The 27801-nt window shown below is 45.1% G+C and overlaps 1 protein-coding gene and 1 long non-coding RNA gene across 3 annotated transcripts; one reads left to right on the top strand and one right to left on the bottom strand.

Moving 5' to 3' along the window:
- Nucleotides 1–1114: 1114 nt before the first annotated feature.
- On the bottom strand, nt 1115–5234 carry LOC111097881. The gene is made up of 3 exons (XR_005367157.1): nt 4855–5234; nt 3910–4093; nt 1115–3197 (listed from the first exon to the last, which is right to left on the bottom strand). It is a non-coding gene; the product is annotated as an uncharacterized LOC111097881 (long non-coding RNA).
- Nucleotides 4870–25922, top strand: PTGR1 (prostaglandin reductase 1). Of its 2 annotated transcripts, XM_038553104.1 has the most exons (11): nt 4870–5129; nt 6481–6560; nt 7875–7990; nt 9522–9567; nt 10600–10656; nt 11235–11402; nt 14153–14270; nt 14981–15136; nt 17680–17788; nt 21022–21140; nt 25722–25922. In XM_038553104.1, the coding sequence occupies exons 3-11, from the start codon at nt 7885–7887 to the stop codon at nt 25830–25832; spliced, it is 990 nt and encodes a 329-aa protein (XP_038409032.1). In that variant the 5' UTR covers nt 4870–5129; nt 6481–6560; nt 7875–7884; the 3' UTR covers nt 25833–25922. The 2 variants fall into 2 exon arrangements, with proteins under 2 accessions (XP_038409032.1, XP_038409033.1); XM_038553105.1 differs by lacking the exons at nt 4870–5129; nt 6481–6560 and adding an exon at nt 6235–6451.
- Nucleotides 25923–27801: the final 1879 nt, after the last annotated feature.

Here is a 27801-nt window from a genome sequence, read left to right as displayed (position 1 = left end):
CTATTTTCTGATTGAGGAGTCAGCAAATGTTTCTCTGAAGAATCAAAGAGTAAACATTTTAGGCTTTGCCAGGTGGTCTCTGGCTCAACTACTTAATTTTGCCATTTTAGTTCTAAAGCAGGCAGAGACAAGATGTAGATGAAAAAATGTAACTATTTCAATTAAACTTAAACTTAATGGAAATTTGAATTTAGTACAATTATCATGTGTCATGAAACATTATTCTTTTTTTAAAGATTTTATTTATTTATTCATGACAGAGAGAGAGAGGAGAGAGAGAGAGAGGGAGAGAGAGGCAGAGACCCAGGCAGAGGGAGAAGCAGGCTCCATGCAGGGAGCCTGATGTGGGACTCCATCCCAGGTCTCCAGGATCATACCCCGGGCTGAAGGCAGTGCCAAACCGCTGGGCCATCGGGGCTGCCCATGAAACATTATTCTTTTGATTTTTTTTCAATCATTACAAATATAAAAATCACGAAAAAGGAAATAATCAACACAGTGACAAAGCAACCTATGGGATGGGAGAAACACTTGCAAATCATACATATGATAAAGGGTTAATATCTAGAATATATAAGAACTCCGATAACAAATTTTAAAGAAACAGAAACCCAATTAACAAATGGGCAAAGGACTTGAATAGACATTTCTCTAAAAAAAAAAAAAAATACAAATGGCCATCAAATGTATGAATGCTCAATATCTCTATCACTGGGGAAATGCAAATCAAAACTACAAAGAGATATCAGCTCACATCCTTTAGGAAGGCTTCTATAAAAATAAAATAAAATAAAATAAAATAAAATAAAATAAAATAAAATAAAATAAGTAAGTGTTGGTGAGGGCACGGGGATATTGGAATCCTTGTGCACCAAGAGAGTATAAAATGATGCAGCCACTATGGAAATCAGTGTGTAGTTTCCTCAAAAAATTAAAAATAGAATTACCACATGATCCAGTAATCCCACTTTTAGGTATGTATCCAAAAGAATTGAAGGCAGGATCCCAAAGAGATATTTGTACACTCCTGTCCACTGGAGCATTATTTACAATAACCAACAGATGGAAGGACAGCAGAAGTCAATAGATAGATGAATGGATAAAGAAAAGGTAGTATATTCATATAAATGATTTATTATTCATCCTTTAAAAAGAAGGAAATTCTGTTACACGCTACAGCACAGAAAAACCTTGAGAAAATTATGCTAAGTGAAATAAACTAGTCACAAAAAGACAAATCCTGTATGATTCACTTATATAAGACATCGAAAGAAGTCAAATTCATAGAAATAAAAAAATAGGATTGTGATTACCAGGGGCCAGGCGGAAATGCGAATGGGGTGGTGATGTTTGATGGGTATAGAGTTTTGGTTTTCCAAAAAATGTTCCAGAGATCTGTTGCACGATAATGTGAATACAGTTAATACTGTGGAACAGTACACTTAAAAGTGGTTAAGACGAGGGGCTTCCTGGGTGGCTCAGTGGGTTGTGTCTGCCTTCAGCTGAGGTTGTGATCCCAGGGTCCTGGAATAGAGCCCCACGTCTGGCTCCGAATCTTTTAAAAAATGGTTAAGATGATAAAGTTTATGTTTTGTGGCTTTTACCACAATTTTTTAAAAAGGTAAAACCCCTTCTTAGCTTGCCAGGTAAAATTGCAGGCTGGATTTGACAAGAGGGTCATACACAGTTCGCCAACTCCTGGTCCAACCTACAGTCCATATCCAATCTCACCAGCTGTTTCAGTCATGCAAGTACACGGCTGTCCTCTCATCACCAATCCTGCCCAATTTCCTGCACTGCATTTAATGGTCCTGTCTCTTAATCTACTTTAATCTAAAAAAGGAATCTTAGGCTTTCCTTGACTTCCGTGACCTGGACACTTTTGAAGATTACAAGCTAATTATTTTGTAGAAAGTCTTCCCATTTGAGTTTTCTGATGTTTCCTCATCATTAAATCCAAGTATGCATTTCTCATCCTCCATGCATAATATCAGAAAGCAGAAGATAACATCAGATTGTCCCATTATTGGTAATGTGGCCTTTGGTCACTTGTCTGCCAGGTTTTTCCGTCTATTATTTCATAAATAACGTGTGAAGATGCTTTTAGATGTATACGGTTCTGCATCAGACTTTCCCCTATTTATTTTAGCTTCCATGATTTTTGCCTGAACCGATTGTTAATGCAATGGTGAGAGAATGGTGACATTCTAATTCTGTTCTTCCATCCACATTGATTAATTGGCATTCTACTATAAGGAAGATCTTTATCTTTATGTTTATAAACTCATGATAACTTACTTTATGGGTGATAAAATATATTAATTCCGTTAATGTATTAGCTGCTATCGTTACTCACATGGGTACTGATCTGTTAATTTCATTACTTATTTTTCTGCTGGAGTTGTCTTAGATTTGACCAATGGAAGCTCATTTAAGATGGCTTCTGGGTCCTTTGGACATGTCCCTTGTCATTTTTTGTCCCGTTATATTTTATGTGTTTTCTTCCTTACTGGTGGTACAAAAAGTTATTTCGGGTTTATCTGATATTTTCTCTGCCCCAGTCCCAGCCACAGCCATCACGAGACAGAGAGAAGTGCTGCCACAGAATTCTGTCAAACACCAGCCACGTGGCTGGGAGGGTGGAAAGAGGGGCTAAGAGGGAAACCAGGATGAGAGAGTGACATTCTAAGACATTCAGTATATTTGTATGTCCAAAATAGCATTACTAATAGGTGTTTACAGAAATCCCGTAAGTGTAGCCTTTCCTAAATTTGTCCTTCCCTACAAGGGGAATCCGTCTCACCTATACCAGGAGATCAAATGGAATAGTGCAAAGTGCAGGGCTTTGGAGCAGGTTAACTGGGATTCAAATCCCAACCCTCCTTCTGACTAACTCTGTGATCTTGTCTAATGGATTTCACCTCTTGAATTTCAGGCCCCTGAGGCTCTGAGGAAGATAATGATAATATTTTCTTCCCTGGACTGTTGTGAGGCTTAGAAATTAGATACCAAGGGCTCCTACTTGGTGCTGTATCGGCCACATTTCATTGCGCTGTGGGAAGAGGCATAATCATTCTCTCTCCAAATGTAGTGTCTTACAGGTAGGAAAGGATTTTTTTCAATTATGAGAGTAATATTACTATCCAGTTTTATAATTCTTTCACAAGCATTATCTCGCCAGACCAATGCAATGGAAGCTGTAGAAAAGAAACAGAAGACAGATCTGTCTACTTTTAAAGTGCATTGCCAAAAAAAACAAAACAAAATAATAAAGTGCATTGCCATACAAAAGTTTCAGAGGTAATTTCCACCAAACAGATAATAGTGACTTTTGCTTTTTACACCATACACATCTGTATTACCTGAATATTTGACAAGATACATTCCCTTACTACTTGCATGATTGTACTGCGTCAAGTGAAGTGTTCCCTTAGCTCGCTAGACCAGAGCTCTTTGAAACCTAAGGTCGGAGCACTGAATCGAGTAAGATTTCGTCTTAGAGCAAAGCAAAGGAAAATCTTCTTTCTTCCTTGATCCTTTAATTCATATTCTAACCAACTCTGTGTGATGATGCAATAGTCAAGATTGAGCTTTATCACCATGACTGCTCATTTTAGTCATTAAGCTGAGTCACAGTGATGCCTGGGAAAGAGATCCTGGTTGACCCAGAGTGGTTAGCTTTTTTTTTTTTTAAGGTTTTGTTTATTTATTAGAGAGAGAGTGCATGCGCAGAGAAGAGAGAGAAAGAGAGAGCATGAGCAGAGGCGAGGGGTAGAGGGGGAGAGAAAAGCAGGCTCCCCACCTTGCAGGGAGTCCCAGGACCCTGAGATCATGACCTGAGTGGAAGGCAGACACTTAACCTACTGAGCCACCCCGGTGCCCCTGGAGTGGTCACATCTTATCCTGTACCTTCCATTTGAGATAAGTGAGTGGCTCATGTGACTGGAAAGTCCAGAAGTAGGATGGGCTTCAGGGTGTGCCTGAATCATGATTTGGCATATTTCATCCTTACACACTACTTTCTGTGGTATCAGCAGAATCCTAAGGCTTGCTTCCCTCCTGGTGAGGCAATGGCTGCAGAAGTTCAACTAACCTAAGGGAAAGAAAAATAACCATGTTACAAAATTCCTAGCAAGAGTCTTCTTCCTCTCATTGGTTGAAATGTCTCTAAACCAACCTCAGACCACTTGCAGGTCTCTTATTTTTTAAGCCAATAGGAGTCATCTGTAACTTGCAAAACAACAATAACAAATTTTCTAAATAATTCAGGCAGGTGCAAGGGTGCAAATATGAATAAAGTCGGATCTCATCCCTTGGGGGGCATACATTCATTTGCACTGATCAGAGGAGCAAAAAGTGAATACGACAATAACAAGTTCTGATGTTGGCTTTGGGTAACAGAAACGCACAGAGATTAATGGCAGGAATGTAAATTGCTGCTATATTTTTGGAAAACAATGTGGTAATATACTAGGCTTATTAGCCCCAGGCTGGAATGGAGCTCAGTGCAAAGTCGCCTTGAGATTCTTTCTCTCCCTCCCTCTGCCCTTCATCTCTCTCTCTCTCTCTCTCTCTCTCTCTCTCTCTCTCTCTCTAACAAATTAATAAAAAGTAGAAAGCTCCGCACTGTGACCCTGTGTTTTCTCCTCCCCGCCTGAGCAGGGAAGTCGTGGCTGGTTCTCCCGCACAGCAGCTTTGCCCCGGGGTCCCAGTTAGGAAGCTGGTGCAGGTACAGCTCCACCGGGTGGGGCTCCGGTGGAGGCCTGTGCTCTGGGACGCACCCCCTCCACACACACACACACACACACACACACACACACACACACACACGCACACACACACACAGCGATTTACCCGCCCGGGAGGAGCAGCACCGCCCCCGGGAGGCCCCACCCCCGGGGCGGCCACAAGTCCAGGCGGTGGGCGCCGGGCTGCAGAGCCCCGACCTCCTGCCGGGTCTCGGACGCGGAGCTGCGGACTCCGGGGTACACGGCCCCGCCCCGCTATTTTTCTCGCCGTTTCCAGAGCTGCGGACGGTTCGCGCGTCGCTCCGCCGCTGCTTCCGCTAGTGACTGGCGAGTCCTGCGCTGCGAGCAGAGTGGAGCGAGGCCCTGCGTGTTCCCGGAGAGGTGAGACGCGCTGCACCGACGGACGGACGGACGGACGGACGGACCGACGGGCCTGCCTGCGAGCCGGGGGCGGCGGCGGCCCGGGAACCTCGGCGCCTGCGGAGCGGGGACGCGAGGAAGGAGGAGGGTGGGGTCGGAATTCGGTTAGCGGGCACGATGGGGGCAGGGCGGTGCGGGGGGGAGGGCACGGGTGGGTGCAAGGCAGGGGACCCGGGGGGGCATGGACGCGTGCGGGGTGGGGAGGCCCGGGGGACGGGCACGGATGGGTGCGGGGCGGGGGGCGCGCACGGACGGGGGCGGGGCGGGGGGTGCCCGGGGGGAGGGCAGGGGTGGGTGCGGGGTGGGGGGGGCCCCGGGGAACGGGCACGGGTGGGTGCGGGGCGGGGGGCGCGCACGGACGGGGGCGGGGCGGGGGGTGCCCGGGGGGAGGGCAGGGGTGGGTGCGGGGTGGAGGGGGCCCGGGGGCGGGCACGGACGGGTGCGGGGGTGGTCCCGGGGGCCCTGCGCCCCGACCCCCTGGGCTGGCGGGTGGGGCTCTCCCCGAACTTGGTCCGCTCCGGGGGCTCCCAGACCCGCAGCGAGGCCACCCGTCCGCGGGGGCTGCCTCTGCGGGAAAGGAGGCAAGTGGAAGAGCCGGGCTGCGGCCCCGCGCCCCCCCCCCGCGACCGCCCCGCAACACAAAGGCCCGGGCGCCGCCCCCGCCCCCACGGGGGTCGCGCCTCGGTGCGTGTCGGACCCAAAGACACAACCAAGCCAACGAATAGGAAAAGGAAGTTTCACTTGCAAGAGTAAAGGAGAACAGCAGGGCTACTTCGCCAAGTCGTGTCACCCCGAAAAACAAAGTTGGGGAGGTTCTAAGCCAAGGGTGCCTGCGTATTCATGCGGGGACTGGGCGAAAAAGAAAGTTCCGGGCACGCCCGGGGGACTCAGGTGGCCCAGGGCGTGACCCCAGGGTCTGGGCATCGAGTCCCGCGTCGGGCTCCCTGCAGGGGGCCTGCTCCTCCCTCGGCCTGTGTCTCCGCCTCTTGCTCTCTCTCTGTTTCTCATGAATAAATAAATAAAATCTTAGAAAAAAAAAAAAAAGAAAGAAAGAAAGTTCCGTGTGCGGCGGGGGCGAAGGCGCCCTAGGTGGGCGGAGCCCGGGTCCTGGGGGATGGAGGCCTCGGGGTGACCAGTCTGCGGGGGTCCAGGGCCCCGGTGCCCGCCCGCGAGCGGCGGAGGTCAGCCTTCGCTTTGAAACAGCGAGGTTGGGAAGCAAAGGAGTCCGATCACCGATTCGTGGCCTCTGATTTGCTTGGGCTGTGCCCAGGCCAGGCAAAGACGTGAGTTCTTGCATTCCCTTTCTTTCCAGAAAATCCTGAACGACGGAGGTTTCTTGCATTCCCTTGTAAATCTAACACCTCCTAGGAAGCTCTTGCGGCGGAGGGCTGGGTAAGTAGAGGCAGCAGGGCAAGGTGCCAAGCATAGCCGAAGGCCTAGAATGAACTTCTCTCCTGTGGCGGGAAAGCTGTGTCCGGTTTCCTTTTCCGGGGACCCCCCTCCCTCTTTGCTGCTTACACTGCCAGCGAGCAGGCCTGGGGGGGCGGGGAGGCGCAGGTGCTGCGGGGCAGGTGGGTCCCAGCAAAGTGTCCTGCTCGCCCAGCTCAGGGCGGCCTGAATCATCTTTTGGTTTCCTGCGGAGGCAAGTTTAAACCCTGGATTTCCTTTTTGGTGCCAAAGTAAACTCGCCCCTGGGCGGAGCAGCAGCGCCCCGCGGTGGTGTTCGGGAGGATCAGACTGTCTGGCGGCCTTAGAAACTTGCTCCATCCATCTCACGGGGGAGCATGGACCTCTCTTAGGTTCTTTGTGTTTGAGTCTCAGGATTTGTTTTATGTGAGGTGAGGAACAGAACATTTGCACACCAGGTAGTTGTCCAGGGCCCTCGTGAAACCCAAGAGGTGGCTGGGAAGAATTTTCTTTTCTTTTCTTTTCTTTTCTTTTCTTTTCTTTTCTTTTCTTTTCTTTTCTTTTCTTTTCTTTTCTTTCTTTCTTTCTTTCTTTCTTTCTTTTTCTTTCTTTCTTCATGAGAGACACAGAGAGAGAGAGAGAGGCAGAGACACAGGCAGAGGGAGAAGCAGGCTCCCTGTGGAGAGCCTGATGTGGGTGGGACCTGACCCCAGGACCCTGGGATCACCACCTGAGCCAAAGACAGAGGCTCAACCACTGAGCCATCAGGCATCCTGGCTGGGAAGAATTTCTGTGTTGGTTAACATTTTTCCTTGGAAATTTCTGAGGAAGCCTCGGTTTCCTCATTTGTACCCTGGCAATGATAAGAATGCCTATCTTAAAGGGAGTTTATGAAGATAAAATGAGATGATGACTGTGAAGCTTAGCACAGGAATAGAAATGCAATAAATACTTAATAAATGTGGTTGGTGTTAAGTGATAATGAAGAGAAGTAGATGATGAGTAGACCCTGCCATCTGGCTTCAAGGCCGTGGCTAGGAAGTCCTAATAATCCAGTCACATCAGGCAGCCCAAGTGACTCAGCAGTTTAGCACCGCCTTCGGCCCAGGGCATGATCCTGGAGACCCAGGATCGAGTCCCATGTCAGGCTCCTTGCATGGAGCCTGCTTCTCCCTTTGCCTCTCTCTCTCTCTCTCTCTCTCTCTCTACCCTCTGTGTCTCTCATGAATAAATAAATAAAGTCTTAAAAAAAAATGCAGTCACATCGTGGCAGTTGACTACATGCTTACTGTGTTCCAGGAACTTCAAGATGGTTCATGCTAAGAGCTGGACTCTGAAGAAGCACTTTGAAGGCAGCCCTACTCATAGTAACTTTGAGTTAAAGACGGTTGAACTCCCGTCCTTAAAAAATGGAGGTAAGTCATAAGATTTGAGCTGGAAAAGACTTTCAGTTAGCCTTTGCTGCATAACAAACTACCTCAAAATTTAGTGACATCAGGATATCTAATCTCAGGATGGACCTCACTTCTCTGTCTGGTGCTTAGCAAGCTTTCTGTAGAGATGCGGGCCTCAGTCCTGCTAGTTTCTAGTAGGCTGTGAGCTCTTTGTCTTCACAGTGTTGGCAAGTACCTTTCAAGCCTCTCCTTATACCATGTTCGCTAATACGCGAAGCACGTCGCACAGCCAAGTCCCGATTCAAGGAGTGACACATAGACTTCTTGATGGGAGGAGTGGCGAGGAGGCCCCACACAGCTATTGGAGCAATTTTGCACTCTATCACAGAGACTTTTCAAGGTTTTCTGGGTGAAGCCTTGAGGTCATGTGGGAGGATCCCTCTGATTTCCTTCATCAATGAAAAGGTACATTGTTCATGACTTTGAGCAGACCTTGGGGAGGATTTCCTCTCGGTCCTGGCAAGCCTGATGATTGGGTGAGCGAGTGGGGTAAGCAGGGCCTAGCAGCCATGTGCAGAGCTCAGACTTATCCTATGCACAGACAGGAGAGAAAAACTCTCCTCCTTCATTGAGGAGTCTCCCATCCCATTGGGGGAAGTGGAAGGACAAGGCAAAGGGGAGAGAAACAGCAGCACACTCTGTAACGTGTTTGGAGATTAGCCTTGTAGAGAGACAGCACGGGGTGTTTGCAGGCAGGTAGGCAGGCTTTGAGGAAGGCGCACACAATCAAATAGCACGCCAAAGTTCAGTCCCATCTAAGTTGGGATAGATGGCCAGGACTCAGATTCAGAATTCCAGAGAATGTGCATGAGGGTCACTCCAGCAAAATGTATATTCTTTAATCCTAATGGGGGCTGTCAGTGAAACCTCATAGGAGCGCTGCAACCTAGTGCAAATGATAATGAAGAGAAGTTCATGATGAGTAGACCCTGCCATCTGGCTTCAAGGCCGAGGCTAGGAAGTCATAATAATCCAGTCACGTCATGGCAGTTGACTACATGCTTACTGTGTAAGCATGCAGGTTCCTTAACCTAAGCCTGAATAAAACAAAACTATAATAGCTGGGAATCTCCTGGAAAATAACCCATGTAAAGCATGGAGTGAGTGCTAAGTAAATAATAGGATGATGATAATGATCTGGGCTGGCACCCTCTCGTCTCTTCAACAGCAAGCACAGATGGAAGAAGGGCAACCCTGCAGCGGAAGGATGATCTGTGTTTATTTAGAATGCCAAAGTCAAGGAAGGCATCAAGCCTTGAGTCTCTCTCTCTCTCTCTTTTTTTTTTAAGATTTTATTTATTTATTCATGAGAGACACACACAGAGAGGCAGAGACACAGGCAGAGGGAGAAGCAGGCTCCCCACAAGGAGCCCCGTGTGGGACTTGATCCCAGGACCACAACCCGAGCCAAAGGCAGACGCTCAACCACTGAGCCACCCAGGTGCCCTGAGCCTTGAGTTGCTAATTGCCTGTGGAATGCTTTATTTTATAGAGGTCCTGCTGGAAGCTTTGTTCCTTACCGTGGATCCTTACATGAGGTATGATTTTTCCTCCTAAAAATTCATGTGTTGTGTTTTGGACCCTGTTTTGAAATAGTCCATCTTTTAAAATATCCAACTGATTGTCATTTCCCCCTGTTGCCCCAGTATGATTCAACGATAAGATTCATGGATGCTCATCTTTGCCAGCAAAAAGATGTCTTTTTGGGATTTTATGGAGGCTCATCACATAGGCATGGTTGGTTAAATCATTGACCATTGGCAACTGAGTAAGCCTCCAGCCCTTCCCTACTTCCCGGAGGTCTGGGGAGGGGGCAGTGAGAATTACAGCCCCTCTAATCCGGAGTTCGAGTTGGCTTCTGGCAACCAGCCCCCCTCCTTAGGGGCTTCGCAAAAGTCACCTCGTTAACATAAAAAAAGATAACTTTATCAACCTCATCACTTAGGAAATCCCAGGAGTTTTAGGAGCTTTCTGCCAAAAATAAGATATAGACAGACTATATTAATTCTTACTCTAAATCACAGTATCTCCAGGATCACGCCCTGGGCTGAAGGCGGCGCTAAACCGCTGAGCCACCCAGGCTGCCCTGGGTTATGTTTTAAAAGTTATTGGTAGAAACTCATCCATAGTGGAGCATGATGGTAAGATTCTCATGTTCCTTTCACTGGAAAATGCTCTCAGAATGCCGCTTTGGGGTGACAGAGCAGAACTACCACTAACAGCTCTCCTCCTGCATTTCACCAGGTTTTATTGCCTTCACGTCTCAGCACACACTTTCTTGTTGATTTTTCATGTGGCCTGAACTCAAGATGGTTTTCTCCAGATGCTCTTTTATTTTTTTAAAGAGAGAGAGAACACGCGCAAGAGTGGGAGGTGGGGAGGGAGCAGAGGGAGAAGGAGAGAATCCAAAGCAGGCTCCACAGTCAGCATGGAGCCCCAGGCCATGCTCGATCTCACGACCTCCAGATCCTGACCCCAGCCAGAATCAAGTGGGACACGCAACCGTTTGAACCACCCAGTCGCCCCTCCCCAGATGCTCTATGTATTAAGAATTTTTTTTTTTTTTGCAGAGTGGCAGCCAAAAGATTGAAGGAGGGTGACATGATGATGGGGCAGCAAGTGGCCAGGTATTTGTGTGTCTCAGTGCTTGAAAAATATGTCTGTCCTCTATCTCCTGCTGGGGTCTCTGTCTATGACTCCTACAGTTTCTTTCTTTCTTTTTTTCTTTTTTAAAGATTTTATTTAGACAGCCCGGGTGGCTCAGCGGTTGAGCGTCTCCCTTCAGCCCAGGGCATGATCCTGGAGACCCGGGATGGAGTCCTGCATCGGGCTCCCTGCATGGAGCCTGCTTCTCCCTCTGCCTGTATCTCTGCCTCTCTCTTTCACTGTGTCTCTCATGAATAAATAAATAACATCTTTAAATTTATTTATTTATTTATTTATTCATGAGATACACAGAGAGACACAGGCAGAGGGAGAAGCAGGATTCCCGCGGGGAGTCCGATACGGGACTCGATCCCAGGACTCTGGGATCACGCCCTGAACTGAAGGCAGACGCTCAACCACTGAGCCACTCAGGCTTCCCAGACCCCTATAGTTTCTTCAGCCCATGGGGTTCACTTCAGTCCCTTTTAGGAACACCAACCATGTAACATCACATCTCTTGAAAGAGGTTTCTCATGTCTTAATGTGCTTTATCTTTCAGAGTTGTGGAAAGTAAAAACTCAGCCTTCCCAGCAGGAACTGTGGTAGTGGCTTCTTCAGGCTGGACATCACACTCTATTTCTGATGGGAAAGATCTGGAAAAGCTGCCTGCAGAGTGGCCAGACACCGTACCAGTGTCTTTGGCTTTGGGAACAATTGGCATGACAGGGTGAGTTTCATGGGTGTATATTTCATTTGTTTAAATACCTGACATTCTGGTTTTCCAAAATAGTTTGTCCAGAATATGGTCAACAAGAAGAGACTTGAGTCATTCTAAGCTCAGGGACTGGTTAGAGTAGATGATAGGACCAAGAAGGGAAGAAGATGGGCTAGAGTTAGCCTTGGACTGAAGGAGAGAGAAGGAAAATGAGGCTAGAGACCCCCTGGTCCAGAGAGGAGCAGTGAGGAGCAGCAAGGGGCATGATCCTTCTCTAGCAGCTGGCAAATGGTAACACAGGGGAACCAACTCCTTCTGTCCCTGGAAGCATCTTGGCTTCATTCTTTTTTTTTTTTTTTTTTTTTTTGGCTTCATTCTTCACTCATCTCTGCCTCCATTTCAGAGTTTAAAGAGGGGAAAGGAATTCATTCTGGCTTGGCTTTTCTATACTGTCTCATTCCCCACATTTCCTTACGTACATCTGAATTTCCTGAGGTATAAAGGGATCTGAAGTTTAAATAACTGAAACGAGTCATAAATATGGTTTTGAACAGTCACTTAGCTTGACACAGACTTGAACTACTCAGGAGTTCCTTGGCCTTATCCCTCAAGAAGACTCCTGATCAGTTCATCCTGTCACAGCTGCACTTAGGACCTCAAGTTACCTCTTATGGCCTGGAGAAGCAAGGTCTATTGAATTCTTTTTGTTGGAGTTTCCCCCCCCAAAAAACGTTTTTAGCCTGGAATTCATGAATTTCCTTTCTTTCTCTAAGTTGTATGATCTTTTCCTTCCTTCTTCCCTTCTTCCCTCTCTCACTGTTTCCCTCATTCCCTCCCTCCCTCCCTTCCTTTTTCAACCTTCAGAGGACTTCTAAAGAATGAAATGGAAATTCATACCCCAAACGATCAGCCTCTAGCCAAACCAGTCCCTGACACCCCAAATTCATATTGCACTCAGAATATGATTTCCTCAGAACTGCTGTGGCCAAGAGACAATATTGTGAGATTGGAGGATGCTCAATAGCTTCTTACTTTAATAAGCGGGTCTTCAACAGAATTATAGTGGTTCTGGGTCCTGCCTGCCTGCCTTGTACCCTCTACTAGTGAGCTCTTCCTCCCACCGTATTATCCCATCCGTCTTTTTCTCTAAAGTGGGCCAGTAAAAATAAAATAAAAAATAAAAACAATAAAGTGGGCCAGGTGGAGGAATGCAGGGGTGAAGGGAGACATGAGAAAACCTTGAAGCCAGTCTCCCATGACTTCGTTGGGGAGAGAGTAATCTGTAAAGTAGTAGGAGGTTTGAATCCTAAACAGAGCATAATTTATTCCTTTGCGTGTGTGTCTCATTCACCTGTTCCAAGCCCCTGAGGACTGCACTTTTACTCCAAACAATCACCTTTATTCCGGTGGTTCTCACTGATGAGGGAGGAGGAGTTATGCCTTGTTTCTCACCTCCTATGACACACCGCCCATTTCTTGAGCATGCCTGCCATTATGGACTACTTACCAGTGGGATGGGTCAACGCCTCAAGAACACTGGAACTTCTGCTGTAGACTATAAAAGAAATTGAACTCTGAAACCTAGGATGTCTTATAGCTGTCCGGGTTCCAGAGATTTAACATTCCCCCCGAAGGTTACATTATTTCCTTCATTGAACCCCTGTTTTCTCCGTGAAGCTGGAGGGGTTCATGTGTTTTGCTCTCCAACAAAGCAATTTTGTTATTTAAATCCCCCTCAGGGATCCCTGGATGGCTTAGCAGTTAAGCGCCTGCCTTTGGCCCAGGGTGTGATCCTGGAGTCCCAGGATCGAATCCCACATCGGGCTCCCGGCAGGGAGCCTGCTCCTCCCTCTGCTTGTGTCTCTGCCTCTCTCTCTCTCTGTCTCTCATGAATAAATAAATAAAATAAAAAAAAATAATAAGTCTCCCTCAGACCAAAGTGTGCCTTTACTTTTTCCCCTAAGATTTCTTTACTGTTGGCTTTTCCACCTTACCTCCTTTCCATTTTTAGAAGGATGTGATATTTCGGAAAGGCCTTGTGTATCCTAGGTCAACATGTCTAATTAAAGGCTGGTTTTAGAATGTTCTAGGACAGAGATTGGGGTTGGGAGGGCCGTCATGGGTGGAATGTCACAATCAGAAATCCGCCTTCTCCTTCTCGTCTGAGGTTATGCAAACTTGCCTGGCACCGTCTGGCTTCAGCATTCATTAAGGCAATGGTTCTCAGTTGCTTACATGCATAAGAATCACCTCATCATATAACGTTCAGGTCTTCACGTCCCAGAATTTCTGAATCAGTGGGTCTGAGGTGGGGCCTGGGAATTTAAATTTTAATAAAACTCCTCAAGTGATTCTGAGGCAGGTGGTGCTCCATCCAGCTTTCGAAAAACACTGTGGGAATATTAGCTTTGGGGTCCTCAGAAAAAAGTGCACATTTCTGTGCCTTTCGCTGCCTCACCTTCAATGTCCAACTCTAATGGGTCCCCAGACATACTCAAAAGCAGATGTATAGTTTCTGTCTCATATAGAAATAATTTTACATGAACTTGTCTGAAATTTTGCAAGCGGCTTGGCAATTGCCATAGTGGATATAGATTTCACTGACTCAGACTCGGGGTGCAAAGACATAACTTAACATTTTTCTACTCCTCATCCTATCTCAAGACTGCACCTTGGCTTGTGTAGTAAAACAGAGCCTCAGTTAATGAGTTATAGTGGAAAGCAACAAATCTATCCACGTATCTTCAATTCTCTTCCCTCAGACTAACAGCCTACTTTGGCCTCCTTGACATCTGTGGTGTGAAGGGTGGAGAAACAGTGATGGTTAATGCAGCAGCAGGGGCAGTGGGCTCTGTGGTGGGGCAGATTGCTAAGCTCAAGGTAAGTGTCTTCTTCTGGTACCAAACATTGACTCAATACCCAGGGTGTGCACGGGGAATACAACAGTGAGCACAGCAGACCTTCCCTAGTGTCAGGGAGTTTAGTTTGGTGGGTCTTGTTTAGAAGTCAAAGATACATTGACAATATAAGAGAGATTTCTGAAGAGTCACTCTCATTGTACCAATACAGTCTCTAGTCTCATCCTGAAAGTGATTTTTGGAATGCTCTCTAGTTCCTGATTAGACAGGATCAAGTCCAATACTTTAGCCCAAATCGAATAATAAGGGGACAGTCACCGGGAGAGCTGATAAGAGGGCTGAGATTCCCAGAGCTGGGACCAAATTATAGTCTAAAGGACCACTGTCCCAAAAGATAGCATGCAAGTCACTGCAAGAGAAGCCCCAAAATAAACAAGAGAGTCAAATAAATAGATTGTCAAGCCAACAAGTTAAAACGAACAGCAAAGCACATAACCATAGACTGGGATCTATTGGTTGGTCAGAGGCGAGCTGAAGCTACAGTTGGGTATAAGCTGATTCAGGGACTAATTTCACCTAAGGGCCTATTGGCCCATTATGATATCTTCATAGATGTGGCTCAGCACGTAGGAGGGTGTTCCTGGGGAAGCTGACCTTACTAGACTGGGAAGGGGGGAGGTTGGTCCATGCTTTTGGCTTATAAATGGTTTCCATTTTTTCCTCCCCATTTAGGGCTGCAAAGTTGTTGGAGCAGCAGGGTCTGACGAAAAGGTTGCCTACCTTAAAAAGCTTGGATATGATGTTGCCTTTAACTACAAAACCATAAAGTCTTTGGAAGAAACTTTGAAAAAAGCCTCTCCTGATGGTTATGATTGTTACTTTGATAATGTGAGTGCAAATTGGGCTTAATATCTTATTTACTAACAAAGTACTATACAAGAGAATATGGTTCTAGAGTTTCCACCTAAAATATATGAAGAAAGTATGGGTGTCTTTTAAAAAAAAACAGCTTTATTGAGATATAACTCGCCCATTTTTAAAGTGTTGAATTTAGTGTTTTTTTAGTATATTCATAGAATTATACAACCATCACCTCAATCAATTTTAGGATATTTTCATTATTCCCCCCTGAAAAATCCTGTACTCATTATAGTGACTCCTCATTTCCCCCAAAGAGTGGTCTTTTGTGACTGGCTTCTTACACTATACATGTTTTCAGGTTCATCCGTGTGGTAATGTGTATCAGTGCTTCATTCCTTTTTGTGGCCAGGATATATTCCATTGTATGGATATACTACGTTTTGTTTATCCACCCATGAATTGATGAGCATCTGAGTAATTTTCACTTTTTGGCTCTTATACATAATGTTGCTATGAGCATGCACGATCAAGTTTTTGTGTGAACGTATGTTTTCATTTTTCTTAGGTATAAACCTATAAGTGGAATTGTTGGGTCACGTGGTAATTCCATATTTAACATTTTGAGAAACTGACAAAAATTTTTGCAAAATGGCTGCACTATTTTACATTCTCACCAGCAATATATGATGGTTCCAATGTCCCTACATCCTCACCAACACTTACTATCTCTCATTTTTATTGTGGCTATCCTCGTAGGTTTGAGGTAGTATTTCACTGTGGTTTTGATCTTTATTTCCCTAATTGTTCATGATATTGGACATCTTTTTGTGTACTTACGGCCATTTGTATATTTTTTGAGAAATGTCTTCAAATCTTTTGCCCATTTTTTCAATTGGCTTATTGAGTTTTAAGAGTTCTTCGTGGGATCCCTGGGTGGTGCAGCGGTTTGGCGCCTGCCTTTGGCCCAGGGCGCAATCCTGGAGACCCGGGATCGAATCCCACGTCGGGCTCCTGGTGCATGGAGCCTGCTTCTCCCTCTGCCTATGTCTCTGCCTCTCTCTCTCTCTCTCTCTCTCTCTCTCTCTGTGACTATCATAAATAAATAAAAATTTAAAAAAAATCTTAAAAAAAAAAAAAAGAGTTCTTCGTAAAGGTTCTGAGAAGTCCCTTACCACATATACTCAATTCTCAATATTCCTGGTAGTTTTTTTTGTTTTTTTGTTTTGTTTTGTTTTGTTTGTTTGTTTGTTTGTTTTTTATCAAGTCCCCACAAACCCGGAGCCATTGCTTCTAGGGAAAGTATGTACAAATACATACATGTTTCACCTTGATTACAATCTTAAATCCTAAAAACAACTCTTCCTACAGCTTCTATTTTCTTCATTTTTCAAAAGAGAAAGGAGTTCAGAAGTGGAAAGAAGCTTGCCTGAGGCTTACCCAGAAACCCATTCTTCCAGAGTTGGGATTCACACCCCATCCAACCAGCCCCAGAGCTGGAGCTTTTTGAACTACTCTGCACTGCCCCCTATTGCCTTCCCTCCCTGGTAATCCCTCGGGAGAGCTGAAAAAAGAAAACAGAGCATTGGCCTTTTTTTGACCTTAGCTGGGAACTTTGTGTCTCTTTCACTGCCTCTAGGCATGTCTCCAAATGGACAGGCAAGCTTGTGTTGATTTTGGGGTTATAAATAAATGTTAGCAAGTAAGTAGTCCCATTCTCAAATATGGAATACACTAATAAGGAGGATTGACTCTATGTGGTTTGCAATTCTTCTGTTCTGTGAGTTGCCTTTCACTTTCTTTTTTTCTTTTCTTTCATTTTCTAGATAGTGAAAGAAAAGTATCCTTTGAAGCACAAAAGCTTTAAATTTTAATGAAGCCCAATTTTTTTCTCCTGTTGTTGCTTAGGCTTTTGGGGTCCTGTCTAAGAAGGCCTTGCCTTATCCAAGGTCACAAAGATTTACTCCTATGTTTTCTTCTAAGAGTTGTATGGTTTTAACTCTTAAACGTAGGCCCATGATGCATTTATTTTAATTTTTGTGTATTGTGTAAGAAGGGGTCCAATTTCATTCTTTTCCATATCCAGTTATTCTGCACCATTTGTTGAAAGACTATTTTTCCTCTTATTGCATTGTTTTGGCACTCTTGTCAAAAATCAATTGACCATAAAGTAACAGTTTATTTCTGGACTCTCAACTCAGTTCTACGGATCTATATTTCTATTCCCACACTTTCTTAATACAGCTTTGTAGTAAGTTTTGAAATTGGAAAATGTGAGTCTTCCAACTTTGTTCTTGATGTGGCTTTTGAGTATTTATTCCATGCTTTTAGGTAGGAGCAATGAGATTATTGAATTGATCAGAGTATGTTCCTACCGTCAAAGAGAAATCCCAGCCTCTCCTATCTTTTTCCAACTGCAATTTTCTGCACTGCTGTGCTAATTCAATTAGGTGTTTTTTTACTTCTAAAATAAATTTTATGAAATGATGGTTGTGACTTACTGATACTTCTGAATCTTCTAGTGCTTAGATTACTTAAAGTCAGTGATTTTTTTTTTCTTCCCCTCTGTTTAGGTAGGTGGAGAGTTTTCAAACATTGTTATTCCCCAGATGAAGAAATTTGGAAGAATTGCTATTTGTGGGGCCATCTCGACATATAATAGTACTCGCCCACTTCCCCCAGGTAATGAGCTCATGCACATGAGCTTTCACAGATGTAGAAAGACTAGACAAGGAGAAGATTTACAGACATGGCATAGGCCAGTGACTATCAAAATGTTAAGACTTCCTGATAATTCTTGATGAAATCGTCTTTATTAAACTAAAAATATGTAGTTTCATATATTTGCACTAAATAGCTTATATTACATTTTTTGATATATAAAAATAACAATCTGAAAACAGACAAATGTTGATAATTTTAAAAGTTTTCATTTTTTACCTGTTGTTTTGGGTAAAGGTGTGAAAAGACAGTCATGATCTGATGTAGAAACAGAACACCTTGGTCTGGCTGGTGCAATATTAGGGTTCTTTAAGATATTGAAGACAGGGCAGCCCGGGTGGCTCAGCGGTTTAGTGCTGCCTTCAGACTGCCCTCTCCTCTCTCCCATCTCCACAGAGGTCCAAAAGCAGTGTCAGCTAAAGAGCTATATTCCTTGAGTCCTAGTTCTCTGAGAGATGTTGTACAGGCCTCTTATTATATGGATGGGAGATGAATGGCCAAGAGGACCAGGGGCTCTTTAAGTCCTATTCACCAGAGTCTCAAAGTCAGGTCTTCTGAACTCTTCATACTGAGTCCTTCTCTATTACTACAATTTTTTAAAAGATTTTTATTTTATTTTATTTGAGAGAGAGAGAGAGGGAGGGAGGGAGCTGGTGTGGCAAGGGGGAGGGCAGTGGCCAGGCTAGAGAATCTCCAGCAAACTCAGTGCCAAGTGCTTGGGGCCCAATCCCACGACCCTGAGATCAAGACCTGAGTGGCAACCAAGAGTGGGTCACTCAATCCACTGAGGCACCCAGGCACCCCTCCACAATTCTGTGCTGTTGATGAGATACACATTTACCTGTGGTCCAAAAAACGGAGGAAAACAGAGCAAAAAGGAATTTTGGAGCGTGTCATCGGGATCTGGGATGATAACCATAAATAAATTGGGTATTCGTTCTGTGATAGGCTTCACTCATGCGAATGAAACCCTACAGCCCTGCTAGTTAACGACCCACAACTGCATTCAGACAAGTGAGCAAGAGTGGAAGGAGCTGGGAAAGGACAGCTTGTGGATTCCCTCTTGGTTGTGAAAAATCAAAGACACTAACTTCTCTAAGAAGACTCCAGGTGCAGTTGGCAGTCTTATTGTTAGGGACTTTTTTTTCCCCTATATTTTTCTAACTGATGCTAAGCTAGAATCATGGGAAATCTGCTGCCTGCCCACTTGAGCAAAGCTCCAGGATGCATTTTCTTGACCATAGTCCAATTAGGTACAGCCAAATATTTTGGGTCCAGTAACTTGATCTAGTCTTTTTAGCAATTAGAGTTTGGAAGTTCAGCTGCTCAGATAGGTCTTTGGGGCATCAGCTGGCCTTGTCCATCCGTTTTAGATGAGATCCTGCGCTGCCTCTGATCTCCAGAAATTCTAACATATTACATTGTTAGGATAGCCCGGGGGGTAATTAATTATTTCCCTGGCTTTAATGCCACATTAAAAGGCCACATTCTTTTTTTCTCTTTGATTGATGGGTTTTAGCCTTTTTTAATATTTAAATTCAGTTAATTAACATATAGTATATTATTAGTTTCAGAGGTGGAGTTCAGTGATTCATCGGTCTTATATAACACCCAGGGCTCATTCCATCATGTGCTCTCCCTAAAGCTCATCACCCAGCCCATCCACCCAGCCTCCTCCTCCCCAGCACCCCTCAATGTGTTTCCTATGATTAAGAGTCTCTCATGGTTTGTCTCTCTCTCTCTGATTTTGTCTTGTTTTACTTTTTCCCTCCCTTCCTCTCTGCTAAAATGTCACATTCTCGTTGCTCCCAATAAAGAAACCATATTCCCATCAGTATGGATAAGCCCAGAAATAGTATTTCATCCTCTTCCAAGATGAGGAAATGAGGCTTCCAGTCCTTAGCCCCAGAAGAAGTACAGTTGGCGTGGATCTTCTGAAGAAGCACTCCTTCTGCAAGAGCAACCTAGCATTTGGACGTGCCGCTCTCTTGTGTCGCCCTCACAACTCACTCACAGGGTAGCCTGGTGCTTCTTCCAGGCTGGTGGTTCCCAAAGTGTGGGCCCAGGACCAGCAACGTCACCATCTCCTGAAAACTTGTTAGAAATACAGATTCTTGGGATCTACTCCATATCCACAATCAGAAATTTCAGGGGAGGGCCAGAGACCTCTTTCCAGAAGCCCTCTGTGTGATTCCCATGCACACCACGTTGTGAGCCTCCTGTTTGCTCTACTCTTGGTATCTCAGAACGGCTAAGGCACGTGTGGTTAGAATTGCTGAGCCCCTTCACCTCTTCTTTCTTGGCTCTTAGGCCACGGTGGACACTAGATTTTTTTTATATCTGCTTTGAGAAGAGAACAGGAGATAGGTCTATGCCATAGGACAACAGTAAGCCATAAAAGAAGAACACACTGAGCATCGGGAATATCAGGGTATTTAGGCTTGAGTCACACATTTTCACAGGTTCTCCTTTGGGGCCTCCTTCTGTCCTGCAGAACTGTTTGGGAAGTTTTTGGTGGGCCTTGCTCCTGGCATGTGAAGGCTGGACGTTCCCCGTGTAAGGACTCTGAGTGTGTGTCAGTCACAAGTTAGCTCAGCTTTACGGCTCTACAACAACACAGATTTATTGTCCTATAGTTCTGGAGATCAAAAGTCTAAAATGGTCAGCAGGGCTGAATTCTTTCTGAAGGCTCAGAGGAGAAGCTGTTTCCTTGCTTTTTCCAGCTTCCAGAGGTTGCCTTTATTTCCTGGGTCATGGTCCCTTCCTCCATCTTCAAAACCAGCAACACAGAATCTTCCAGTGTCTCTCTCTCTTTCACTCTGATCTGTGTTTCCATCATCCGTATTTTTTCCTACTTCTGACTTTTCTGCATCCCTTACAAGGACCCTTGTGATTATATTGTGCTCCTCTGGATAATACAAAATCGTCTCTTCATCTACAGGCTCTTGACTTGATCATACCTGCAAAGTCCCTTTTGCCATGTAAGGAAAGGCATTCACAGGTTCTGGAGCGAGGATACGGCCGTCTTTGGGGACCATTACTTTGCCTACCACAGAGGCCCCTGTGTCTGATCCACAGGGATCAGAAAAGAGTGGAGAAATCTAGGAGAACAGTGACGTGATTTGTACTGCTTGTGTTTTCACCAGGGCCACCTTCCTGGACCCTGTCATCTAAATGTGTCCTCCTGTTCACAGGCCCACCCCCGGAGAATATTATCTATCAGCAGCTCCGCATGGAAGGGTTCATCGTTAATCGCTGGCAAGGAGATGTCCGCCAGAAGGCTCTGAAAGACTTGCTGACATGGGTCATAGAGGTAACGGGCTCCAGAGCCACTGTCTTGGTTGTACACTAGATCTCATTCCCTTTCTTTTTTTTTTTTTTTTTCTCTCTCATTCCCTTTCTACACAATAGGTTCCATCTCCACCGCGGACACAAGTCTCTCGGTTTCCCCCTTTATTTTTTTTTCTAAGATTATTTTTTTTAAAAGATTTTATTTATTTATTCATGAGAGACATGCTCAGAGAGAGAGAGGCAGAGACACAGGCAGAGGGAGAAGCAGGCTCCATGCAGGGAGCCCGACGTGGGACTCGATCCCAGGTCTCCAGGATCACGCCCTGGGCTGAAGGCAGCGCTAAACCACTGAGCCACCCGGGCTTCCTGGTTTCCCCCTTTAGAACAAAATCCCAGAGTGTTGTTCACACTCACTGTCTGCAGTTCCTCTCTTTCCATTCTTTCTTAAACCCACATAATCAGGCTTTTACACTCTTGCCATTCCACCAAAATTGCTTTTGTCAACATTGACGGTGTCCTCACACTGTGAACTGCAGCGGTCAGTTCTTAGCATCACTTGGCTGTGGGGACTGCTTGACAGAGGTGATCCCGCTCTCCTTGGGCACTTTCTTCCCCTGGCTCTTGGTTTTCCTCATAGATTCGTCCTCCCCAGAGGACCTCCTCCTCTGTTAGCTTCTTTTCTTCTCTCCAAATTAATAGTAGAGTGTCCCAAGGGCTGGGACTGGGCTTCTTTTCTTCTCTACCCACAGTCTGCCCATCCCTCACTTAGCTCAGCCAGGCTCTTGGCTTTAAATATCATCAGTGTGCTGACAGCTTCTAAATGTCTGTCTCCAGCCTGGATCTCTCCCCTGGGCTATCAGCCGCTCAACAGCTGCACTTGAATGTGTAAGACACATCTTCCACTCAATACGTCAAAAACTAAATATGTCTTGATCTTTCCTGCCAGAGCCATTCCATATACAGACCTCACCATCTCAGTTACGGCAATTCTATCCTCCTAGTTGCTCAATCCAAAAACCTTGAAATCATCTTTGATTCTTTTCTTTCTCTCATGCCCACATCTCATCTGTTGGGAAATTCTGGGTGGCTCAACCTTCAAGCTACCCGCAGGATTTGACCAGCTCTCCCACGTCCCCTGCTGCTGCCCTGGCCCAGGCCGCCATCTGCTCTGGCCTGGATGTTACAAGAGCCTCTGTCTGACCTCCCGACTCTGCCCCAGCAGCTGCCAGGGTGATCTTTTAAAGCATAAATCAAGCCCTGTCATTCTTAGGCTCCAAACCCTGAAAAGTGCTCCATTTCACTTAGAATCAAACCTACAGGGCTGTACAGGATGTGACCTCTGTTACCTCTCTGATTTCATTTCTTAGTGTTCATCCCCTCGCTCGCTCTGCCCAACCCCTCCCCACTGCCCTCTGTCCCTCTAACTGCTTCCTTAATTTGATCATTTCCCTCAGGTCTTTGCTAAAAACTACCTTCTTAATGAGGCAACTTTTATTTTTTTAAATTTTTTTTTTTTTTTAATTTTTTTTTTTTTTTATTTATTTATGATAGTCACAGAGAGAGAGAGAGAGAGGCAGAGACACAGGCAGAGGGAGAAGCAGGCTCCATGCACCGGGAGCCCGACGTGGGATTCGATCCCGGGTCTCCAGGATCGCGCCCTGGGCCAAAGGCAGGCGCTAAACCACTGCGCCACCCAGGGATCCCATGAGGCAACTTTTAAAATGGTCCGATTTTATTTTATTTATTTGTTTTTTAAAAGATTTTACCTATTTATTCATGAGAGACACACAGAGAGAGAGAGAGAGGCAGAGACACAGGCAGAGGGAGAAGCAGGCTCCATGTAGAGAGCCTGACGTGGGACTCGATCCTGGGTCCCCAGGATCAGGCCCTGGGCTGAAGGCAGGCACTAAGCACTGAACCACCCGTGCTGAAAAATGGCATTTATTTATTTATTTATTTATTTATTTATTTATTTATGGCCCTATTTTAAATTGAAATCCTCTCTCATTTTTTTTTTTAAGATTTAAAATTTTATTTTTTTGAGAGCACGCGCACATGAGTGTGTGTGCGTGTGAGTGTGCGTGCATGCGAGCCGGGAGAGGCAGAGGGGGAGGGACAAGCAGACTCCCGCTCAGGCAGGAGCCCATTGAGGGACAGGATCCCAGGATCCTAAGATCACAACCCCAAGATCATGACCTGAGTGGAAACCAAGAGTCAGATGCTTAACCAGCTGCGCCCCCCGGGCATCCCTGCAATCTCCCTTCATTCTTGATCCTCCTTAGCTTACTTTTACCCTTAGCAATTATCGTCTTTTAGCATGACACATACTATAATTCACTTATATTTATTGCCCATCTCCCTCTTGTGAGAATGTAACCTCCACGAAGGCAGTAACATTCGTGCATTTTGTTTTCTTTTTTTTCTTTTTTTTTTTAAGATTTTATTCATTTACTCATGAGAGACACAGAGAGAGAGGCAGAGACACAGGCAGAGGGAGAAGCAGGCTCCACGCAGGGAGCCTGAAGTGGGACTCGATCCCAGGACTCCAGGATCACACCCTGGGCCAAAGGCAGGTGCTAAACCGCTGAGCCACCCAGGGATCTCCCTCGTGCATTTTGTTTTCTGACGTACCGCAGCATCCAGAATAGTGTCTGGTTCAGGTGTCAACACTAGACGAGGGATCCCTGGGTGGCGCAGCGGTTTGGCGCCTGCCTTTGGCCCAGGGCGCGATCCTGGAGACCCGGGATCGAATCCCACATCGGGCTCCCGGTGCATGGAGCCTGCTTCTCCCTCTGCCTATGTCTCTGCCTCTCTCTCTCTCTCTCTGTGACTATCATAAATAAATAAAAATTAAAAAAAAAAAAACACTAGACGAGTATTGTTGAATAAATGTTGGAGGAGCATCTTTGTGCCGCAGCTCTTCCAGGTCCAAGATCGGTGTCTTCTTGTAGCCATGGCTTCAGAGCCACAGGAAGACGCCCATCCCCTTGTCCTGTGCTGTGATATACTCTCCCAGAACTCTGAATAACCAAGGGGCATTACTCTAGTTTTAGAGGGGAAAGGTGGTATTACACCTCTAAACTCCTGGCTGTGTCATCGTTTCCCAATTCACAGAAATAGATTGCTCCCCCGGCAGCCACTGGAGATTGGTGTTTTTCCCAGGCTAATGCTTGGAGTGCTGAGCTGGGCTCTTTCCAGGAAGCTGAGAAGAGCTGAATGATTTTTAAGTCCCCAGTGTGGAGCCTCTTTGTCCCTCTTGGTGAAATCTGATCTAGCCCTCCCATGATCACAGCTGATGACAAGAAGCCACCGTGCTGGTGTTCCTAATGCCTCCTAACAGAGTGGGCCAATGGTAGTTTTGTTTTCAGTAACTAGTGACTTGGCCTAATTTCTCTCCCATCTACTTATTTTTTTTTCTCATCTCCTCCCCTTCTGAAAAATATACTTTTCTTTTAGAACAGTTTTAAGGAAAAAAATAACAAAATTAGTACAAAGACTTTCCACATGCCCTGTGTTCTGTACCTTAATCTACTGTATTATTAACGCTCTACTTTTAACTTTTAAACTTTCAGTTATAGCTTTTAACTCCTTTCCAGGTTCTTTGCCTCCTTTATTTTACTTTTTTTAAGATTTTATTTATATATTCATGAGAGGCACAGAGAGAGAGGCAGAGACACAGGCAGAGGGAGAAGCAGGCTCCATGCAGGGAGCCCCATGTGGGACTCTGTCCCGGGACCCAAGGATCATGACCTGAGGCAAAGGCAGATGCTCAACCACTGAGCCACCCAAGGCCCCTCTTTGCCTCTTTAGAACAGGAACGAGCTGGCGCTTTCTAGTCAAGAGTTCAAATCCCTGCCCTCCATACATATTAATTAGTGGAGTGACCCCAGGCCAATAGCACCTCCATAAATCCATCACGAGGGGTAGGCCATCACTGGAATACATTAGGAAAGTAAGTGATATCGGCTAACTCCAGTCTCCACATAAGATCCCTTAAAAAACAAAACAAAAACCCTTGAAAACATAAATTAGTCCCACTTAGTAGACTGTCTTGTAGTAGAAAGGAAAATGAAAAACCGTCACTAAATGAACCCTTCCCTCCCACACTCCAAAGTGAATGTTCAACATATATTGAAAGAATCTGGGCTTGACGGGAGGACAGATTATTAGACTGCCATGGTATTTACATTTGCTGAACAGGCTCTTCCTCTTCAGGGGTCAAAGAGGTAAGGATGCTATGTCCTGAAGCTACTGGAAGAATTAAAGCAGATAATCCCCTGGAATGGGGGCCCCTTTCTCCATCTTCCACATCTTCTGAGATCACTGCATTATTAAAATTTTCCATGTAATTTACTTAGAAATTGCTTAATCATTTCCTGGGACATTCTTATTATACTGTGACCTAACGCCTATTATTAAATTGTTCGGTGTACTCTGTGGATCACGCCCCCAGACTGACTCTAAGGTCACGGAGGACAGGGCCTCCATCTTAGATTTCCAACCTGCCTGCGGTGTAAACCAGTAAGTGTGTTGCTATGATGGGAAGAGTGTATCAGTTAGAATATGAAATTAATCTGTGATATTTGTTGTTGTTTTGATACAGGGTAAAATCCAGTACCACGAATACATCATTGAAGGATTTGAAAACATGCCGGCTGCATTTATGGGAATGCTGAAAGGAGATAATTTGGGAAAAACAATAGTGAAAGCATGAAAAAAATGACACATGGAATCTAGAAATCATTTGGATGATGACTTAATTTCTTTTTAACCATTTAATAAAAAATGTATACTACCTTCATTATCTAAGAAATAGTCATTGTAATGAGTTTGATCTACCTTATGAAACACATTTAAGTGGAATGTAATTAGAACAGGGGTGAAAATTACGTAGTGAGCAACAGCCAGTCACCTCACTCCCTGCTATGCTCCTTGTGGGTTATGGTACAAAATAATGGTTTAGCGTAAAAAGTTAACTGCTTCTGTGACTTTAGAGTTCTGATTTTTTTTCTTTTTCTGATCTGTAAAGTGAGGATAGTAACATCTGCTCTATATACGTATTATAATTTACTTCAAATACCAGCATGGGTGTGCCTGGGGGACTGACATTAAGTGTCCAACTCTTGACTCCCACTGAGGTCATGATCTCAGGGTTGTAGGAGCCCCATGTCAGGGTCCACGCTCAGCAGGGAGTCTGCTTGAGGATTCTCTCTCCCTCTGCCCTTTCCACCTCACTGCACAAGCTCTCAAAAAAATAAAAAATAAAAAAAATGGGCAGCCCTGGTGGCCCAGTGGTTTGGCGCTGCCTTTAGCCCCGGGTGTGATCCTGGAGACCCGGGATCGAGTCCCACGTTGGGCTCCCTGCATGGAGCCTGCTTCTCCCTCTGCCTCTCTCTCTTTCTCTCTCTGTCATGAATAAATAAATAAAATTAAAAAATAGGTTTTAAAAAATAAAAAAATAATAAATAATAAAATAAATAATAAATCTTCAAGACAAAACAAAACACCAGCATAATGCCTGGCCTGTATTAGGTACACAGTATTAGCCACCTCCCTGCAGAAATCACTGAATTTGAAGCCATCAGGTTTCCACCCAATTGCTTATTACAGGAGAAGAAATAAACATTGCTAATGTGTGGGGGTCTCAGGGCAGCCCACACTGCTCCTCCGCAGTGGAGTCTAACATGACAGACCAAGGAAGGGACACAAAAGCTACAAAAAGGTAGCACATGGGATTATAAGCCTATAAAAATGTGTGAGACTTATTATTTATTCTTGAGAGAGGCAGAGACACAGGCAGAGAGAGAAGCAGGCTCCCTTGGGGAGCCCAATGTGGGACTCGATCCCAGGACCCCGGGATCATGCCCTGAGCCTAAGGCAGAAGCTCAACCACTGAGCCACTCAGGAGCCTCTCCCACAAACACTAAAACATTACTGAGGAACACAAAAGACTTGGCACATTTGGGAGGGTACCATGCTTTTGGACAGGAAGATTCAGAATTTTAGCTGTCAATTCCGTTGATCATTTCTGCCTCCAAATAGAGTAGGGGTTAAAGCAGACTACAGTGAAAAAATGGGAGAAGTATGTGAGTATGTGAGTGTGTGTGTGTGTGTGTGTGTGTGTGTGTGTGTGAGAGAGAACCCTCTGGAAGGATGTAATAAACTACTGATAATATGATTTGTCTCCAGGGCAAAGAACTGGGAAATGCCTGAAGGGCAAGGATAAGAAAGACACTTTATACTATATAACCTTTTGTACCTTTTGAATTCTAAATCTTACAAATTATTTATCTGCTATTAAAAAATACAATTAAAAAAATAAAAGCTCCTGCCCTCCTGAATCCCCATTCCATATGGGGAAAGTAAAACGTGTGAGATAAAACTCAGGCAAGTATGAGAGTACCCCACCCAAGATGTGTGCCTCTGCTGTTTTTGTTTGTTTGTTTGTTTTAAGGATTTTATTTATTTATTCATGAGAGACACACAGAGAGGCAGAGACACAATTGTGGGACTCAATCCCAGCACCCCGGGATCACAACCTGAGCCAAAGGCAGATGCTCAACCACTGAGCCACCCAGCTGCCCCTGTATGATTCTATTTATGTGCAATGTCCAGAACAAACAGGCAAATTTAGACATAGAAAATAGATTAGTGGTTGTATGGATGGGGCAGGGAGGAGTAGG

Source organism: Canis lupus, chromosome 11 (assembly GCF_011100685.1).
Source record: "Canis lupus familiaris isolate Mischka breed German Shepherd chromosome 11, alternate assembly UU_Cfam_GSD_1.0, whole genome shotgun sequence".
NCBI lineage: Eukaryota > Metazoa > Chordata > Mammalia > Carnivora > Canidae > Canis > Canis lupus.
Note: the sequence above shows the minus strand (reverse complement) of the source record. Positions and strands in the feature narration are given on the sequence as shown.